This window comes from Cervus elaphus, chromosome 5 (genome assembly GCF_910594005.1).
Source record: "Cervus elaphus chromosome 5, mCerEla1.1, whole genome shotgun sequence".
NCBI classification, from domain to species: Eukaryota; Metazoa; Chordata; class Mammalia; order Artiodactyla; family Cervidae; genus Cervus; species Cervus elaphus.
Window position 1 is genome coordinate 123418267 of NC_057819.1, and position 20487 is coordinate 123438753.

The 20487-nt window shown below is 58.3% G+C and overlaps 1 protein-coding gene and 1 long non-coding RNA gene across 6 annotated transcripts in view; one reads left to right on the top strand and one right to left on the bottom strand.

The window, feature by feature from the left end:
- Nucleotides 1-10089, bottom strand: part of BAIAP2 (BAR/IMD domain containing adaptor protein 2) — a 63841-nt gene extending 53752 nt beyond the window's left edge. For 4 of the 5 annotated variants that reach the window (XM_043905260.1, XM_043905262.1, XM_043905263.1 and 1 more), the window contains exon 1: nt 9925-10089. In XM_043905260.1, the coding sequence (XP_043761195.1) occupies nt 9925-9978 (54 nt within the window). In that variant the 5' untranslated portion in view covers nt 9979-10089. Of the gene's footprint in view, nt 1-188; nt 606-9924 lie in introns of those variants that run through there. The other variant, XM_043905265.1, reaches the window with a different exon arrangement.
- A 5048-nt stretch (nt 10090-15137) lies between these two features.
- On the top strand, nt 15138-20224 carry LOC122695413. Its single transcript, XR_006341369.1, has 3 exons — nt 15138-16114; nt 18658-18764; nt 18864-20224. It is a non-coding gene; the product is annotated as an uncharacterized LOC122695413 (long non-coding RNA).
- The last annotated feature ends 263 nt before the right edge of the window (nt 20225-20487 follow it).

The window sequence follows — 20487 nt, forward strand, 5'->3', positions numbered from 1 at the left end:
AGGATAGAACCAGGTGCCACCCGGCAACTCGGCCTGCCCTGGGCTCCCTTAGGAGCCACGTTCTAGCAACATAATGGCAAAGGCTGATGCCAGGACACCTGGTGCCTGCCTCATCCACTCTCCCCAGACACACGGCCTCAGCCTCCAAGGGGCCTGACTACTCCCGAGCACCGGCCCACACATCCTACCTCTGTCACAGGCAGAACAGGCACCAGCTTTGGGGCCAACAACCCACACCCGGTTGGGTGTCACCATCCACGCTCTGCTGGGGAAAGCTGGTGGCATTCCTCAAAGGAGGCTGTCCTCGCCTGAGGCTGCTGCCCCCCTCCAGAGCACCAACTGCGTGAGGCTCTGGGCAGAGGGCCCGGCTCACACTGAAGGAGGGGTGGGGTGAGAGGGGCATGAGGGATCACCCTCCTGAGACAGAGAGTCTGGCCTCTTGGGGCAGCGCTGCGTGACTCCCGCCTCTGCTCCCCTACGATCACTGGGACCTCTGTCCTGGGGACCTTCCTCAAAGGAAGGAAGCCAGCTGGGGAAGTTCCGAGAGCGCGGGGAAGGTTTCCTGGAGGAGGCGGGTCTTGAGCTGGAGCTCTCTTGGCTTCAGCCAGAGAGAAGACGACAATGGGTTTGCACTTGAGAAACAGCGGACGCGGCGGCTTCCACTTCCACATGAAACGGCCTGAGGGGAGGACGGGAGAGCCAAAGCTGGCGGTGGCTGCAGAAAAGGCTGCAAAGGAACAAGAACACACCAAACAGTGCTCCACAGCGCCTGGTTTCACTGCAACGGCGCCAGGCTCCCCTCCCCCCACGTCCAAGAGACGCCCCACGGAGAAGAGCCCCCACCCGACATGTGCATTCTCAGCCCAACAACCTCCAGGGGGGCATGGGCCAGGGTCCCACCAGGGCAGGGAGCGGCCAAGCTCGCCACAGCCTCCTGAGGAGGGCGCACGCGAGAGGACCCGGCCTCAGGAACCAAGGTACCAGGGCTGCTCAGCAGCAAAATGGAGGTTCTCAGCCTCCATCAGCTTTTGGGGAAGTCACCAGCATTAGAACAAAGTGACAACTTGTGTCTTGGACACGGAGCCCAGAGTGACACCGGGGAACACAGCCCGTTACCCCTGTGGGCCCTGCGCCTCAGGCTAGGCGACACCAGGAGAAAGGCCAACGCGGGCCAACTCTCCTGGTCCGAGTCCAAGGGTGGGGGAACGGAATGGACCGTGCAAGGTGAGGAAGGAGCCGCCAAGCTCTCAGGGCCCCCCAACCCCCCTGCTCCCTGCAGGGACCAAGCATCATCACTGACTCCTAGGGCTGAGGATACCCAACTCTCACCCCAGCTCTCTCTCGGGACCTGGAACCTCAGATGCCTCCAGCCTGACCCCTCCTGGAACAGGTCCCGGGGGCAGGAAGCCCTAAGTGGGCTCAGGCTGGGGAAGGGGTCCAGTGAGCACTGACTGGGGACCGTCCCACTGGGAGAGCCGCCCCCACAGGAACTGGACAAATCCATTAGACCAGGAGTCGCAGAGCAGGGTCCAAACACAGGCCCCGCCAGCCCAGCCACTTCCTTCCTATCCAGAGGCACCTCTGGCCAGTCCTGACTTGGGTGGGGCACGGCCCAGTAGGCCCCAGACATCTTCCAGTGTCCAGGCCCAGCCATACCTGCCCCAACTGCTCGGCCAGGCCCCAGGGCACATGCCTTCCAACTCTTTCTGTGCCGGGTCAGTGCTAAGCTGGAGCCCAGGCTCCCCGAGTCACTTTCACGGCAAAGCCAGCGTGCTCCTGGGAAAGTCCTCACAGCGTTAAGAACTAAGAGCTGCCATCTGACTGAGTAACACGGAAAACCTTCAGGGACTGGAAACACACAGGTTCCTGTGATTCAGACAGTAGCACCCAGGACAACCCCCAGGTACCAGCCTGCTGCACCTTTGGGTGGGGGGCCCACAACTGCCTGGTGTCAGGGACTGAATTCCTCCCCTAAAGATTCATGTGTTAGGCCCAACCACAGCATCTCATTGTAAAGACGCCCTCCAAAAACAATCACCAGGGACAATGCAGGTAAAAAACGAGGTCATGGGGATGGACCCCAAGTGCACAGAACTGCTCCTTCTAAGAAAAGATCAGGACACAGACACACAGAGGGATGACCATGTGAGGACACAGGCAGAAGTCAGCCTCCACGGGCCCAGGAGGAACCACCCTGCTCACACACCTGGATCCCGGCCTCCAGGCTTCAGATGAGACACACCTGTCTGTTGTTCAGGCACACATGGTGCTTTGTTTGGCAGCCTGAGCAGACCCAATGGCTGGACCAATCCCCGCTTGCCCTGTGAAGACCCAGCCATCAGTTCTCTTATCGTTTGTTTACTGCTTGACTGGTTAGAACATTCCAGGGCTGCTGACCTGTCCTTGTCCCTGGGAAGGCTCTGATCTGAGTTTCACAGGGCTGGGCTCCTTGCTGGATGAGGAACCTCAACGAGCAAGCAAGGACACAGCCCCGGACGCTCTGGAGCTGTGCTCCCCTTGCTTCCTGCCTTCCTCCGCTGGGTGGAATGAGCCAGCCCAGGAGGCTGTCGTGCTGGCGGGAACACAGGCTCCTCGGCGCCCGGGAAATCAGACAGCAACAACAGAGGCCTCGCCTGGGCCTCCCTGCCCTCACCACGGACTACCTGCTCCTCCAAGAACTTTCCATCCTGAAAGCCTAATGCTCCCTGTGGCCAGGAAGGGTTCTCTGCTCCAGCTAATTGTGAAAGAGAAAATGGTGGCACCTGAAGCCCGCAGGACTCCCAAGTGGAAAAACAAAACAGGTTTGAAGCCACAGGGCAGGCCTGGCTCCAGCTCCAGCTCAGTTGAGCACCCGGGCTGGGCTGGGACACACCGCTTCACATCTCGGAGGCTCCTCCACACGCTGGGACGCCCAGGGCCCCTCGTGAAGCAGCGTAGAGATAAACAAGGTCACACACACCACTCCCAGCATGGTACCTGGACAGAGTGGCCCACTGAAGGCTTTTCACAATCATTCAGGATTACCAGCCAACCTCAAAACCCCAGGTGGCCAGAGCACCTCCGCCAGCACAGAGCCAGAATGAGAGCATGTGAGACCGTCCGGGCCCGGCAGCCAGTCTCACGGTCCCCTGCCTGGTGGGACCTGTGCAAGAAGCCTGCAACCAGGCCACCTGCCTGGACTGAACTGCGGCCCCGGCTGCCTCCCAGCTGTGACCAGCAAGGTCCTGGATCCTCAAGAGCAGGGCTGGCCATGGCCTGAGCGCCATCAGTCCCCTGGAGTGCAAACGACATGACTTCCGTGGGAGGGGCAGGAAGGAAGAAATGGAGGTGTGGACAACAGATCGCTTCTGCCAGGCTGTCCGCTAGGTCAGAGGGGGCTCCACTGGCCCCAGAGTGGGCTCAGAGGAGTAGTGGGTGTAGAGAGACCCCTGGTTCCCTCCACCTGGGCCACATCAGCGACACTTCGGCCTTCACTACACCCCCTTCTTTGAACAGCCCCGCTGGAAACAGCAAAGGCCACTCTGGCTCAGCAGGTCAGCTCTGCCCACGCTTGGCTCCTGGAGACACAAATGCCCTGCTGGATGGAAGTCTAGCTCCCAGGTGTAGGGGCATGCCCTCTCTCCTACCAAGCTCCCACCCTCATTCTGATGTCAAGATGTCGACTTCTTTCACAGCACAGACACCTGTGAAATCCTAGCAAGTTTCACAACCCGTTACGTGTGTGTCATCACCCGCATAGGCCTGCCTGATGGCTGTCCCTAGCTTGGCTGAGCGGGGACGTGACGTCCACACACCACTTAGCGACTAAGAAGGAACAGAGATCCTGGCTATTGTGGGGGAAACTTCTCCGATCAAGGAACAAAATGTCAGCAAACAAAGTGGCAGAACAAGGGTCTGAAAGCTTGGAAGGAACTCCCCCACCCCGCCATGACCAACACCTGGATGGCCAGAGGTGGGGCTCAGGGGATGCTCTGACATGAACAACTGTGAGCTGAACCAAAGCTCCTTAGAGTCAGACTCTGAATCCAAAGAGGTTTTAGGAAAATCTTGCCAATTTACTTCATGTGCATTTGACATACAACTTTTAAAACATCTGTCCAAATAATTCTAAAAGAACTGTTTTCATAACTAGAAAACCAATTTCCCAAGCAAGAAAAAGACACTCTGTTCCAACTGGTGGCCCCGACTCCTCCTTGTGGTCCAACCACTCCCAGGGCCTCACAACTCAGGGTACTCGCCATAGAGGACACACGGCCCTCTCACACACACCCTGAGGGTTTGCAGGAGGCCCTTTGACTGCTCACCTCACAGCCCAGGGCGTCAGGGCATCAGGACAGGCTCTACCAGGTCCCGGTCAAGCCCTGGAGCCGCAAGGGAAGCCTGGAGGGATCCACGACCATCCTGGTCACTGTGCACGCCCCATCAGCGAGGCTGCACATGACCAGAGCCAGGGGGAGAAAAGGCAGGAGCCCCCTGGACATCCCACAGGCGTGGAGGACGAGACGAGACTTCCAAGGCAGAGAATGGCTCCTGCGATGAAACTTGGGAGGAGAGGCCAGAGGCAGCTGGAGGTGCCAACCTGAGACCCCACTGCCCTGAGCAGACAGAAAGGGGTCCTGTTGAAACCCACTGGACACTGAGTCGCAGGTGCAGATCCCCTGCCTGCCCCCAAGGTGTGTGCAAGGTCACCTCCGAGAGACAGGATGCCCTGGCTCTCAGCATGCTCTGGCTTCACACCACCAGCTGTCCCCTTGGGTCCCCAGGACACAGCAGCACCAGGTGCTTCTGGCTAATACCCTGGCCTACCTTTAGGCCCTGAGAAGGGACACAAGCTTGCCACCGCCTCCAGAACCTCCAGGGGTCCTGGGCTACTGCCTGTGGAGCAAAGAGCTGAGAGACCAGACCCACGACCAAGACGGTCACAGCGATGCACACACGGGGGCCCCAGAACCAGAAACGAGTCTCAGCCACTACCAAGCACTGACACACACATGCCAGCCATACTTCCGGGGGGGGAGCCCACAGTCAGGAGCCACGTGGGTCCTAAGTCACCACACCTGGCTGCTCGATAGCATGTCAGGTGGGGACAGAAGGATTTTCCCTAGTAAGAGAAGCCTGCTGCTGGAGCCCCTGGGTGCAGACCCTCGGGCACCCCACCCCTCTGGTTGGGGCCCCTTGTGTTATTTCACAGCTGTGCAGTGCCATCAGGACCAGGATGAATCAGGGCGGGGGCGGGGGGAGGACAGGGGAGGCAGGTGCGGGCACGGTCCATGCCTGCCTATAATTACCAAGGCCGCAGGCTGCAGACAGTAGCGGAGCACTGACACCCCACTGGGCACCTGGTGCAGGGTGTCCAGTGGGCAAAGGCCTGCACCATAATGAGGACAGCCTCCCCACCCCGAGGCCTCAAGAGAAACTACCTGGGTACACTGGCCACACAGGATGGGCCCCGGCGTGGTGCACATAAGGCCTGAGAAAAGAATGCAGGCAGGCATCCAGTCGGTGGCCCAGGACACCCCCACCAGATCGTTGCTCAGGCATGGCTGCCCTTGGAGAGCAACACCCGTCCCAGAAGCCATGCAAGAACATGGGGGGACCAGCAAGTGACAAGGGCAGCCCCATCTGCCAACCCTCCATCCTATGCAGGGCTCCCCTGAGCAAGACCTACATCTGCAAACCAGGGGTGGGGAGTGCCAGGTGGGCCTGGGGCTCCCTGCCAGCCTGCCTCCCTGCTGAGGAGGGGACGGGGTCCTCTGCTCAGTGGCCAGTTCTCCCCTGAAAGGCCCCCGAACCTGGGCAGCCCAGCCTGCACCACCTGTGCCGGGGAGGGAGGGAGGGAGGCAGAAGGACCTCTCGGCCCTCAGTGAGCTTCAAGAATCTAAAACAAGGCAACAACAAGCATGCACGTGGCTTCCACAGCAGCCCCCACTGATGCCCCGAGAGCCCTGGGCTAGCACCCAGATCCTCAAGTGCACATGGTCTGTCCCATGAGCCAAGGAGCCTCCCCAACAAAAGACACATTCTCCAGGCGAGACCAGTGGGGATGGCAGAGCAGGCAAAGCACTCCTGGCCTGTGAGGAACTCTGCAGTGCCACCACGCCCCGGGCCCCGCCCTTTACAGCCATTAGCAAACACCAGCAAGGTCCAGCAGCAAGGGTCCTGTGTCGAGGGGCCCACAACCTCAGGACCGTGACCTGGGCACAAACAGCTGCTGAAGCCTGTGGCCCAGAATCAGTGCAACAGAGAAAACATCCTTCGCTGCTTGGGCTACTCCATGGGAGACGGAGATGCGCTGCTGCTGCTGCCACGCGGGTGGTGGGGAGTGGGCTGCACACTCCATGAAGGACGACTCAGAGTCTACTCGGACAGCAAGCCCCACATCTTATTGGAAGATGCTACCCCAACAAGGCACCCCTGAGGTGCCCCTACAGCAAAACGAAGTCCCACATGCATGCACACACATGTGCACATATACTCACTTGGACACAGAGTACTTGTGAATACACAAACACATACATGCATGGGCCTGAACTCACACCTGCCTGCACAGACAACATATGCAAGCATGTTCCTGCACACATAAGCACACACACAGTCTCAGGTCTGCTGCCAGCAGGCGTTTCTGTTACTAAGAAAGTGCCTGTCAGAGCATCCACTTCACCACCCTCAACCGCGAGCCTGTGGAGTCCTGTCCATGCTGGGTGCCAGGTTCTTGATGGTGGTCAAGAGTTCCGTGTGACTGCCGAGCAGTGGAAGGGGTTATGGGGGAGGCAGCAGAGAACTTGGGGCCTCCTGCTTCCCTCTGCTCCTCTAAACACCTGGAGGAGGGTGACGGGCAAGGCCTGGCCAGCAGTGGGCTCTCGCCTACACAGGTGGGCTCCCTTCTGCCAGCACTGATGCCCACTGCCTTGCACCAGCAGTGGGAAACCTGATGACTCCGGTTGCAGGAACCCACTGGCCACAGCTGTCTTCACAGGACAGATGCAATAAGCTTTCTCACAATGGCCGGAGAGTGAGGACCACCAGACAGCCTCTGGTGACACAAGCCTAAGGCCCATGACACCCTGAACAGCCATGCCTGAGGCCTTCCTAGGGACTTTCTCTTCGCCAAAGCCTGTGCCCATCTTCCCACATCCTCAGGATAGGATGTAGGCCTGTGGGGTTCTTCCTCTACAAGGTGCCAGAGCCAGCCCCCTCCAAGGTCACCAGGTTGTCTGGAGCCAGGGCTTCTCATGAGACATAGGACCATGAAAAAACCACCAACCTGAGAGTCACTCCCTGGAGCTGAAGACTAAGATCAGTTGCTAAAGAAAGCCCTCTTGCTGCAGCACGTGGAGACATTTGGAGGCCTCTCCCAAGAGAGATGCAATTTGGGCTTAATTCTCAGAGGCAGATCCCCACCCTGCAATTCTGTCCCTCATCCCAGGCAATCACCTAGGGCTGCCTATAGTGGCATCACGAGGGGCCCAGCCCAGGCTCTACCCCAGGAAGCCCTCAGAGGGCTTCAGTCCCTGTCCCTTGGCCCAAGGTCCAAGGGTAAACTCTCAGTGAATGTCATTTCCTGCCCCTTCATCTTCCATGAAATTCCCCGAGGACACAGCGCCCACGGGAAGTGGGCCATGTGGCGAGAGATTAAATCCTGAGATTTGGATTCTTCCAGGGAGGAGAAGCAAAACTGGACATTTTATTCTCGCGTCTGTAATCAGCAAGGCCAAGGCTGTGTGTCCCCACTGTTCCCTTCTTTGCCAAGGCAAACACCACTCAGAACTGCAGCTGATACGACAGGGGCCAAAGCAAACAGCTGAACTGTAGCTCAGGGTGACGCCGAGCAGGGCCACATCCCTGCCACTCTCCCACAAGTCACCAACCCAGGCACAGAGGCAGCAGTGTCCCCAGACAGGGTGGAGGACCAGCCAGACTGGCCGGGGTCTCCACACAGCAGCTTTGGCTGTGTCCTGAGCGTGCCTCGATTTGGCTGGATTCTGCCCAGCCGGTGTGCCAAACTTACCCAACCTGTCCCGGCTCTGCTGTGGAACCCGAGCTCCCCAGTGACGAGCCACAAATCTTAAGAGAGCCACATCACAGCCGCAGAGTGGCCGGGGAACACCACCCACAAGCCCACCTGTCCACTGGCCCCGCGGCCTCAACCCGCCAGGAGAGTGAGAGACACCCAGCACTGTGTACGCCCACTTCCTGATGTGTCTAACCTGAAAGTCCGTGGTCTCGGCCACACCTTCCCCTGGGAGCTCAGTCATCAGCTGACCGGTGAGCACAGAACGCAGACTAGCTTGCTGAACGTGTGCCCCAAACCCCCAAACACTCAGATCCTAACAGTTTTCTGCTGACAGATTTCACTCCAGACCTGCAAACCCGTCTGTGCTTCCTCCAGAAGCTGCTCCGCTGGAACAGCATGCCTGACTGCTCCCTTCTAAGAGTTTTATTAAGACCGACCATGGGGTTCCCCAGAGCAAAGCCACGCCATGCACTCCCTCTTAATTCTGGCCATTAAAGTTCCTGTTTCATGCTTTCGGAGCAGAAGCAGGGAAAAGAGGGGAAAAAACACCAACACTGGTACTTCTTTTCCACCCCCTGCAATAATGAGCAAATCGAAATGAAACTAATGACTAATAATTTAATAAATCTCCCTCCCCTGACAACCATTTATAGAGCAACACGACCAAAAAGCGTATGCCACTGACTCTCCGTGATACAAACATAAAAACCTCAGAGGCTGTTCCTTTTACGTGCTGCTTCCTCGTCAGTCTCCACTCCTGTTTACCAGCAGCTCCAACATGGCTTCAGAACTGACTTAGTCCACCCTGACCCGGCCTCCAGATTCTTCCAGGTGACCTAGCTGCAACTTTAAAAACCTTTATTAGCAGCTGGGATTGACTGCGGCCGCGCTGGACTCCAGCTGAAAGCTAAGGGCCCATCAGAGGCCTCCCTCCGCGCGCAAAGAGGGCTTGGCAGGCCGCTGGCTAAGGAGGCACAGCGTAGTTGTTTAACACAATTAGAAACTGTTGCTCTGCCAGCGCGCTGCAATCCCACTCCGCCGCCATGAACCAGCCGCCGCCGCCTAAACACCAACTCCTAAACCCCTCGGCCCTCCGCGTAACCCGCAGACACAGTTTTGAAACAGAGCCCGGCTTTGTACGAGGCCCGCGTGGACCGCCCAGGGCACGACTCTCCCGTGAGGAAATGCTGCCGGGAACAGCCCTAAGCCTCCGGAGCCTGGCTCTGTGCTGGTGGGGGTGGGGGTCCAAACCGAGAAAATGGATGCGAAGAAACGTAAACTCGGGTATCTGACAACGTGCACACCGGCGCAAAACCGGCCCCGGGCGGGGGCGGCGAGGGTCCGGCGGGTTGCCGGCGCTCCGACACACGCCCGCGTTCTGCACCGGGGGCTGAGAACCGACTCCTCACACATCAGAAGCAGAGGCGAGCGCGCCAGCCTCCCACACAATTAGTCTTCTCCCTCCGCGGTTACATAAGATGACGGATTATCTGTCTACCCATCGAACCTGCCAGCGCGCGACCTCCCACCCGGCCACATCCACCGAGAAGGAGTTGTGGAAAGGTAAAGCCTGTTGAGAAAAAGTGCCCCAGGCTTGCGTAACCGTGCCCGGCGGGGCCACCACGGGGCGCAGGGCGACGGGCAGCCGCGGCCCCGGACCCCCGCAGACCTCGGACTCCGCACTCCGCGTCCGCGCCGCTACTCAACTCAGATCCGAAGGCTCCGGCCCCCGCGCACGCGGAAGACGCACTGAAGGGCGCGCGGGGGAAGCGAGAGGCTGTCGGGGCAAGCGGCCCCGAGCCAATCTCTGCCGGGCTGGCGCTGGGTCCCCGCGGCAGCGCCGGTAAGACCACCGAGGGCCCAGGGACCGCTCCAGGAGAGCGCGAGGGCGCGTGTGGCGCGTAGCTCACCTTGTAGACATTTTCCGTGAGCCGGTGCATCTCCTCCGAGCGAGACAGTGACATGGTGCTGGTCCGACTGCACCACTGACCAAAGCAGGGGCGCAAGTAGCGGCGACTGCGGACGCGACGAGCAAACCTAACAAACAGCGCACGGAGCGGGACCAGGAGCGCGGCACCCCGCCGGCGGCCTCCTTTATAGTCGACCAGGCCCCGCCCCCTAGAGGCCCCGCCTCCCGCGCGCCCGCCCCCGCCGCACCCGGATCGCCACCCCCGGCCTCCCGCCCCCGCCCAGCCGCTGCTGCTAGGCAACCCACAGGCCCCGCCCCCGCGCCGCCTTTCCCATTGGTGAATCCCGGAGACTGGGGGAAGGGGGCGGGGACAAGGGCGGGGTTTGTGGGCCGGCAGCAGGGAGAGATTGGCCCGTGGCGCCGTCGATCGCGGGGGAGGAGGCGGAGGCGCGGCGCGGGCTGGGGCCCTGGGAACAGCCTGGGGGGCCCGGGCAACAGCAGTGCTGGGGGCGGGGAGGCGGAGGCGGGGTGGCGCAGGAAGAAGGGAGCAGAAACGGGGTGGGGGCGGGACGCCGGCCGCGAACGCGCGTGGGGGAGGCACTCCGCAAAGTGGCGAGTCAGGGTGGCCGGGTCCTGGACGCCGCTCCCCCGAAAGCGGTCGGGATCAGGCGTCCGCACTGGGCAAGGGAGGTCCCTGAACGCTTGGCCACTTCCTAGGGAAGGGAGCGGGGGCAAAGGTAAGGACTTCGCGAAGGAGGGTGAGAGGCTGGCGTGCTGTCCCAAGGGTCCAGCCTCTACCGGGCACTTTCGGAGGTAAGTCCAGTGGGTGGCTGCGACCCTTGGGCCGGCTCTTCCGGGGAGGGAGGACCCTAGGGAAGACCCTAGAGAGGGGTGGACCCTGGGGGAAGACCCTGGGAGGGGTGCATCCTGAGGAGGGGGCCCTTGGGGCTGGGATTCTAGGGAGGGGAGAGCCCTGGGTTGCCGAGAAGGACTCTGCGGAGAGGGGTTTTGGGGGTGTGGATTCTGGAAGGGGTGGAGGAACGATGGGGAGAGGATCCTGTGGTGAGGATTGAGGCGCGCTCAGAGAAAGAGGACCCTCGTGATGGTGGCAGAAGATCTTCCTTGAGGGGTAGTTTCCTTGGGGAAAGGAGACTCAGGGAAGGGGAGGGGCAGGGAAGGGGGGGTGGGGGTGGGGGGGTGGGGAGGGGGAAAACCTTGGGGAGGGTGAACCTTCCTGGATGGAAGAGATGGGATCAGAGATGCCTGATTTTTGAAAGCAATTCCTGGGAGGTTCTGCTGAGGAGTTGACCAAGTTGGCACGGAGGGTTCCCGGTACAATTCCTTTGGAGAAATATTTACATAAATTAGATTAACATAGAGAAATTATTTGCTTTACCTTGTAAAACACCAGATCTAAGTGTTTCTCTTTAATTAAACCTGACACTCTCCACCAGCACCACCAGCATCCCATCCCTGGACAGTCATCCCTTCAAGAGCAGGAGCCCAGGAGACAGAACCCCCAAGATGGCTGGAGGACTCCAGAAGACAGCAGGGGCTGAGACAGGTTTTTTCCATGGGGTCATTAACCAGAATGAACTATGCTCTGCTTCACATAGATTCAAAGAAAATGGAAGGGATATTCAGGAAGCATTTGCCTTCCCTCCTAACCTCAGAGTCTTCGTTCACAGAGATTCTTCTTGGTTTAATTTCCTTTCAACACCAGCCCCCAGTTCCTTCCTTTTTATTACTTGCAGTGTTTTAAGGTATATTTCAGTGTAGTATGTAATTTCTGGGATTCTTTTGGTTGCAAGTAACAGAAGCCGGCTCAAACTGGCTCCAACAACGAGGGCGTTGTTGACTCACGTGTCAGAAGTCAGGCCTGTCTTCCTCCCCCAGCTCCCTTTCCTCCAGGCCAGCTAGAGGCAGCTTCCATCCTTCCCACCCCCAGGACTGACGTCCATTGACCTGTATGAGGTCACAGGCCAATGAGGAGCCAGGTGGGTATAGAGCAAGAGCTGTTGCTCATCCAAAGGGAGCAGAGTGACCAGGACAAGGAGAATGGTGAGTGGAGGCTGGCCAGTGAAAACAGGGTCTCATTGCTCTGGGAGGGGAACTAGCCTGGGGAGAATTCTCCGGGGCCGTCTGCTCCCATCGGTCTTGAGACGGTAGAGGAAGGAGAGGGGCTTTCCAGAAAAGCTTCCGTGGCCCTGAGCCCCACCCCACCCCACCCCACCCCCTAGAAGATCCTAGTCTTGAGCGCCCTCTTTCTGCCCAACTGGACGCTCACGTTTGGTAGCAGCTGAGGCAGGAGGGCTAATCGCCTCACTTGGGGCCTGCACTTTCCAGCTGATATCTGGGCAGAAGGTGAACAGCTGGGAGGGAAGCCATCATTCAGGAGAGCGTTCACTGAGCACCTGGGGCAAGTGAAAATAAGCACATCCCGCCAAATGGCACTGAGAACGTGGGACCAATGGCAGATGCAGGGCACGTCTGGAAAGGGGCTTACACCTGGGCCTAGAGAATGGCAGTGAGAAAGTCTGCCCCTTGCTGGGCAGCTCCCCCCTCCCATCCTCCAACCACCAGTCTACTGGGGTGCCCGGCGCTGCATGCTGACACCTTCAGCTGCGAGGAGGTCTGAGCTGCAGGCCAGGAGCCCACCAGTGACCCCTGAGGCCTTTCTTACTTAGGTAGGAGCTCTTTCAGACGGCAGCAGTGTCTGAGTGGGGCTGAGCAGTACCCAGGGCTAGGGGTGGGCTGGGTGCTGAGGTGGTCCCAGTGACACTCCTGGGAGTCAGAGGGGCCCGCTTAGGGTCAGGACCACCTCTCTTCAAGACCAGCAAGCCATTGCCATGATGGAGAGGCTCTGCTCATCCCACCAGCCCTGCAAGGACTAGCAGCAGGGCCAGCACCCCAAGCCCCCTGCCCTTACCCAAACCAGGGCATTGTTCTCCGTGCACTATTTGGGGGGTGGGCAGTGGCTTTCTATAGATGAGCAGCTCATTACGAGACACTGAGAAAGCAGATGGGCTAGAATCTGTCCACTGCTGGTTTCCCTGTCACTTCTGACTGCCTGTCCTCACCTCTATGGGCCAAGAGATCAGAGAAGTGTGTAGCCATGGCGACCCACAGCACCCCACCTCTGAGCCTGAGGTCCCCCCATCCCTGGCACCAGTGATGGGGCCTCGCGCACAGGGTGCCGAGCCAGGGTCAGCGGCAAGAATCTGACCACGTGGTGCTGCCAACACTGACCCTGGGTCAGCTGACCCTAGCACGGTTGGACCAGGAGAAAAAGGCTGGAAGCAGGGAGAATCAAAGTGCATCTCTTCATCAGCTTATTTTTAGTCGCGTTATGTAAGTGGCTTCATCTCAACGTCACGTAGGGGGGGGGTCTCAGATTTAATTACAGGATGACAGCCTCTGCTTTTCAAGCAAGCTGTTCTCCTGGCAAGGCAGGCACAAGGATTTGTGAATTTTTGCTAAACAGAAGGAGCCCTTTCTGAGGTGACCGCAAAACTTTAAGGGTTTTCACCACCATCTCTCTCTCTCTGACCAGCCCAACTGGGTTTCTGCGGAGCTTGGCCTAAGGGGGTGGCAGTGTGTCTCAGATCACAGGGAAATTTCGTGCCTGTCAAGGGAGCTGTTTCTCCACCACCCCCTCCTGGCAGCCTCCCCGTCTCTCTAAGAGAAGGATCCACCCAATCAGAACTCCTCTTCCTTTTCTCCTTCCTGGATTAGAGCACTTGTGATCGGCAACCAGAAAGTTCCAGAGCAGGAGAGAGAGGAGGCACGGACACTGTCGCGTCTTCCCCATCCTCTCTGGCCATCACTGCCTCCTCCCTCCACGCCAGGTGCTGTGGGTGACTGGCTGGGGCAGGGCTACCGGGCCGAACTGTCCAAACTGTGTCCAGAGGACTGTTTTCTTGGTCCTCAGCCCACATTCTTCACACTGTCAGCATTGTCAGCAAGAAGGCGTGGGGGTGCCTGGAGCCGGAAGCTCCAGAGGTGGGGGGGGGGGGGGGGCCTGTGTCCTGCCAGCAGGAAGTTCACCTCAGCGGCCTCCAGCACACTGGGGCCTTGTATGGCTGAGGCAGGGCCACGTCGCCTGCCACGGGGTGAAGCCTAGCGTCTACCTGGGGCTGCCGCTAAGGGTGTGGGCACAGAGTTGGGAAGCCAGTAGCCAGGGCTGGGCCAGCAGCCTCGTGATGGCCTTGGGATCCTGGGCAGTAGGTTCCGGATGGGCAGGCTACCTGCGCAGGGTGTTGGAAGAGCCGAGGTATAGATGGCAGAAGAAGCCTGGCATCAAGAACCATGCCTGGCACGTGGCAAGTGGCCAGTGTGTCTTAGATATCATCATCATCAGTGGTCAGACAGGACCTTCCAGAGAGCACCTAAGTGCCCATGGGTGCTGCCCCCTCTAGTGGGTGCTCCAGGAGATACCCAGCCTCGGTGTGGGCTGCGAGGCAACTTCCAGGAAACACGGGTGCTGGGGAGACACTGATGAGCACACCCAGCCAGGCGAGCCAGGCCGAGCCACGGGACCGGACGCAGCTTTGACGTGCTGAGAAAGGTGGTACTCCTCCCCAGACCTGTCATCCCAGGCTTTTCATGAGAAACATCACCAGTCTCAGCAGAGGGACAGTCTGCAGACCCCTGTCCAGCACGTTGCTCAAACCAGGGAAGTCTGAGACCCTCGGGGCCAAGAGGAGCCCAGGAAGACGTGATGACCAAGTCACCTGGGATCTGGGTTGGGTGCTGGAGCAGTAAGACACTAGGTGAAAGCTAAGAAAACCTTAATAAAGTCCAGACTCTAGTGAACAACAGTGAGTCCACGGTGGTCTGTTAGCTGTAGCAAATGCATTACAGCGACAAGGGATGTTAACAACAAGGCGGGGCAGGGGGGGATCTCTTAGGTGTGGGCTATCTTTACAGTAACTGTGTAAATCTAAACAGTCCTAATATGTAAAGCAGAGAAGGCAATGGCAACCCACTCTAGTACTCTTGCCTGGAAAATCCCATGGATGGAAGAGCCCGGTAGGCTATAGTCCATGGGGTCGTGAAGAGTCAGACACGACTGAGTGACTTCACTTTCACTTTTCACTTTCATGTATTGGAGAAGGAAATGGCAACCCACTCCAGTGTTCTTGCCTGGAGGATCCCAGGGACGGCGGAGCCTGGTGGGCTGCCGTCTATGGGTCACACAGAGTTGGACATGACTGAAGAGACTTAGCAGCAGCAGCAGCATGTAAAGTCTACTCACGGGGGGCACCAATGGCCTTGGCACAAGCCTCCATTTGGCCTGCGGGTCTGAAGGAGGGGCCTGCACCTCAGCCCGGAGTCCCGTATCTGTGGGTTCAGTGGGCAAAGCAGTGGCCCTGTCCCCACAGAGTGCCCCGGGTCCACTCTGCCACCTGCCGCACGGGGCCTTGCAAGAGGCTGGCCTGGGGTGGGGCGGGGGGCGGGGCGTGGGCCTGGCTGATAGCCAATCTCCTGCCTCCTCCCTCCTCCCCAGTCTTTTACTGAGATTTGCTCTTCCCTCAAAACCCGCTCCCCCTCGACCCGAACGTGGCTCAGAGGCTTTCGTCTCTCGGACCAAAATGTTGGCTGCAGACAGCACAGGCTTCACTCTGCCTCCGGGGATGGGTGACATTGCCCTTTCTGCCCTCGGAGGGACCTCTGAGCCGGGCCTTGCCTGGGAGGAGGAGACGCCTGGCTCACAAAGGCCTTCTCCCCTCTCCGAGGAGGTGGTAGAGTGTTTCAGGCGCGGGTGGCCTCCCATGTCCTTCCTAGTTCAGCTTTAACCCTCTTATCGAGGCAGGGTAAAAAGTTCCCAGAGCTTCCTTACTGGCCAGGCCGGGAGGGGCCCTCAAGGGCTTCCACTGAGGGGCCCGGGGAGATGCTGCCCTGTCGCAGCGCTGGGTGGGGAGAGGTTCCCCAGCAACGGGCCCTCTTACATAATCTAGCGCATCGGCGTGACTCCAGGTGCCCGTGGGAGGCAGCGTGGGGGTGAGCGCAGGGGCGAGGACGAGTCTCAGAGTTTCACTCGGTGTTTCTCCCCCTCTTATTACATTTCAGCGTCATCCTGCGTCTGCCAGCTCGGTCACCCACTTGCTCGTTAGAATATATTAACTGACAACGCAGATTTAAATAACTCGGGCAGAGCCCCCAGACCCGGGCCTCCCGCACCGGCCCAGGTGAGGCAGGAGGGCGGGGTGGAGGCAGGATGCCGGGGTGAGCGGCTTGCTTGGGCCTCATGTCCAGAGCTGGATGGGGCGGACTGGGAAGGGCAGCCCAAGCTCAGGGGCAGGGCCGGGTGGGGAGGGAGGAGCTGAAGGCAGGCAGCAGGGGACCCCGCCCCCAATCTCAGGCATACTCGCCATCTTCTCTGCAAACCCAGCTGTGACAGAATTCTCTGAGCAGGGGGACTGGAAGCTAAGGAAGCCAGCGATGGCCCTCACGCAAGCCCCCTTGGTCAAAAGAACAGTGGTTTAGGTGAGGAGGCCAGAGGTGAGCGACTTGAAGGGCTGAGTGCCCAGCCAGGACGCCCCAGGCACATTGGCTCTTGGTGGTCACTCAACTTCATGGGAAAGATGAGACAAGAGGCCGGCTTCACCCTCAATATCATTATTTCATTCCCCTCTGAAACGTAGCCTTTGTTTTCTTATCATTCCCCCTCTTAAATGACTTAAACTGCCTTGAAAGTGATCTCAAAGGTAAGTTCGGAGTGGAGAGAAGAAAGTCTGTTGTCTGGAACGTGAACCTAGAGGACACTCTGAAAACAAGGCTGGACATGTCCTCGTGGGTTCTTCCCGGAGGGAGGGCGGCCCCAGGCCTGCGGTGCCGGCTCCCGGCGCTGCCAGTGAAGCCCAGACGCCGCCTCGCGTGCGCAGATGGCTTCCCTGCCCAGGCGGCTGCTTCTAATTTCAGCTGCTGGAGGCTCCGCGCTCTCTCTCTCTTTTTTTAAATCCCATGTTTATTTAAAGCCAGATTTTAAAATGTTGTCTTCAGCCCTGAAACCTGACTTTTTCTTCTTGCTGCGGATCCTAAAGCCCCACTTAGGGTCCCACAGCTCCCAAAGGGGGAGCTTTGCGGCTGACTTGAGTGGGTCTGTGGGTCAGCCGGTCAGTGAGACAGAGCCCCCCCCTGCCCTTGCTGTCCAGCACTGTGGCATTTGGACAATTGGCGGATGTTTTCCTATCAGAGCAGTCTCGTGTGGTGCCGACACAGCCAGAACATGGGGCGCCTCTCCGCCCCCTGGACGTCCTGGGTTCCCAAACATGTGAGAAGTGGTGTGCGATCTCAGGAGGGGAGCACGACCCCCATGATGCCAGGTGTTCCCAGGAGATGGGAGTCTGGAACCACCCACCTCGTCTTCCCGTCTAGGCCCTATGGCAGAGGGACCTGTGTGGTCCAGGTGTGTCCCCTGGAGGTGGGAAGGGACCAGATGGGCGATTCCTGCCTGTGGAGGGGTGTGGCGGGCAGCAGCTGCCGGTCAGTAGTTTGTGGGCTCCTCTCCCATCTCTGCTCTCCCTGGCACCCAGGTCTCCCCATTTCTCTTGTACCTGGGAACCAAGGACATCGAGGGGGGCTCTCCCTGCTCTGACTATGTAGACACCACACCAGACGGCTCAGATAGGAAAGCACCAGTCCACTGTCTGCAGGTCGGTTTGCACAGTGTGGGACAGCTGATGCAGAACAATGGGAGGCTCTGTCCCACGGGCAAGGTGACCCACCGACCCACCCGAGTGGTGGTAGGCACTTGGGAAATGGGAGGTCCCATCCCTTTTAGTGTAACCACTTCATCTGCTTCTGTGGCTCACTCCAGAATGTCCTAGAGGAACTGTAATGAAACTGGACAGTGAGAGGCCAAAATCAGTCAGGGGGCCAGCCTGAGCTCTGGCGCCCTGCGGGGTAGGGGAGGGGGCAGGTGCTGGCTGGATACCTGTGGGGACTGAGTTTACTGGTCTGATCACAAGCTCCTACAGCAAGAAGTAGGAAGGCTGAGAGCAGAGAGGCTGGGGTCTTTGGAGAACTGTGATGGCCCGAGGCCAGTCTGCAGTGAAAGCCACAGGTGCCCAGGTGGCTGGGAGGCTGGGGTGGTCCAGTGAAGACTGGTCTGAGTTGATGCTGGCTGTAGGGCCACGGTGGAGCACCCGTTTCTGTCCGGAACCAGGGAGTTGTCTGGATGGCAGTCAAAGCTGCTGCCCGGGCTGTCACAGCCTCAGGAAGCGTGGAGTTTTGGAATTTCTTCACTGATAGGTCTGGTCAGAAAGTAATAGGATTCTGAGAAAAATTATTTTAGTGTCAAGCTTGAGACTATCGCTTGCCCTGTCAGGCTCTTTTTCTTTTTTTCTCAAAAATCAGAAGAAACATATCTTTGTAGAGGTTCATGGAAAACTTCAGCTGTTGCCTAGCTGTCCAAACAAAAAGAAGATTCCATCCATGGGGGGAAAACAATTTAAATGAATCCAGGTGAACCTTAACCCCCAGTCCAACCAGACATTGGCTCCACGTGACCTTTGCAGTGTCGCTCTGTTGCTGGCAGAAACAGGGTCCCTGCGGAGATCTGGCAGCTCAGTCCCTGGAACCTGCTGTTAATTCTCACCCGGATTTTGAGGTTTTCTCTGCAGCCGCAGGAGCCGAGTCCTTTGTGCAGCCTCAGGCCTTGGTTTTCAGAGCCCCTGGGCTTGGAGATGGTAGATTTGGTTGTAATTTTCCCTCATTCCTTGGCTTATAGATTTCCCACCAGGAAAACTCCAGAGACCTTGATTCCACCTCAGATGAAGTCAAAGCCGAGGCTCCCCTCCGGGCACAGGCTCCCTGCTGGAAAGCTGTGGGCTTGTGGTGCGTTGGAAAACCGAGGTGGTGCTTTGCAAGCCGTTTCAGGCAGATGGGTCTCATGCGATGTCAGCTGCAGCAGCACGGCCCTGTGGTGTTTTGCAGGACAGACTCTGGCTTTCAGTCTCCCAGGCTGGTGTCTGGAGCTCAGCCTCCCCTGAGTTAGGCAGAGAGGACCGAGGACGCGGCCACGCTCGTGGGAGACGTGACCCCAGTATCTTGGCTCCTGGTCCGCGGAGGACATGAGGTGCTGGCGGGGCTGGTGGGCAGGGACACCACATCGGGGAGCCTCCGCTGCCACCTGGTGGACAGACGCATGGCGGGCGACGAGACCCATGGCAGGCGCCGAGAGTGGTGGCCCAGCTAGCCAGGTGGATGGGCTGCCGGGGGCGGAGGGGTGGTGACAAGGGTGGGGCCGCCCAGGTTGGGGCGGCAGGCTCCTGCTTGCCCCTGAGTCTGGGTAGTCAGCAGGCGGCTCTCGGCACCGGCTCCATGGGACCCGAACTCGCTGAGATGCATTCTCAGGAGGAGAGGAGTGCCAGCCTGCCAGGACCCAGCAGCGAAGAAAAGACGGTGCCTGGGAGAGGCCGCCTGGAACCTGCAGAGGGAACGTGGGGACTGCAGACTGCCTGGCCACTTTCACTCTGTGAGAACACTGCTTACTGTGATGTTTATTTTCAAAGGGCCCTATGACATCCTTTTTGAGAAAACGGAGATAAAATTTACAGAGCATAAAATCAGCCATTTTAAAGTATACAATCCTGTCCACTTTAGTGGTGTTGAGTGCTGTCACACTAACAGCACCCACTAACTCTAGTCCTGAAGCACTTTGATCACCCGGAGGGGGACCCCGTGCGCATTAACCATCAGGTCCCGCTGCTCCCTCCCCCGGCCCCGCCCTGTCTCTGTGGTCACCTCACATCAGTGGAATCATGCGACGTGTGACCTTTGGTGCCTGGCATCCTTCACTCAGTGTCTGAGGAGCATCCATGTTGTCACGCGGCCCGTGCTTCACTCCTCACGGCTCAGGAACATTCCGACGTGGGGAGGACATTTTGTACACCCAGTCATTGGTGGGCGATAGAAGGTTGTTACCACCTTTGGGTGGCCATGGGGAGTGCGGCCATGAACAGTCATGGACAAGTTTTGGTGTGAACACCTGTTTTAAGTTTACTTTAGGAGTGGAGTTGCTGGGTCACAAGGTAGTTTTATGTTCGGTTTTCTGAGGAACCACCAAGCTGTTTTCCTAGTGGCTGCGTCATTTTGCGCTCTCATCAGCAGTGCACAAGGATTCCACTTCCTCCACATCCTCACCAACCATTGTTATTTTCTATATATTTTTTAATTCTAGCCCCATCTTATTGGGTACAATGTGGTACTCATTGTGGTTTTGATTTGAATTTCCCCAATCCCTAAGTGACTGTCTTTTCATGTGAGTGACATCATTTTTATTTTGTACTTATTTATTTTTTTATATTCTTTTTAAAAATTTTGTATATTCTTGTTAAAAAAACACTTTATTGGAGTTAGTGGCTTTACAATGTTGTATTACTTTCTTTGTTATTGTTGTTTAGTTGCTCAGTTATGTCCGACTCTTCTGTAACCTCCATGGACTGCAGCCTGACAGGCTCCTCTGTCCATGGGATTTCCCAGATAAGAATCCTGGAGTGGGTAGCCATTTGCTTGTCCAGGGGCGCTTTCCAACCCAGGGATGGGACCCGTGTCTCCT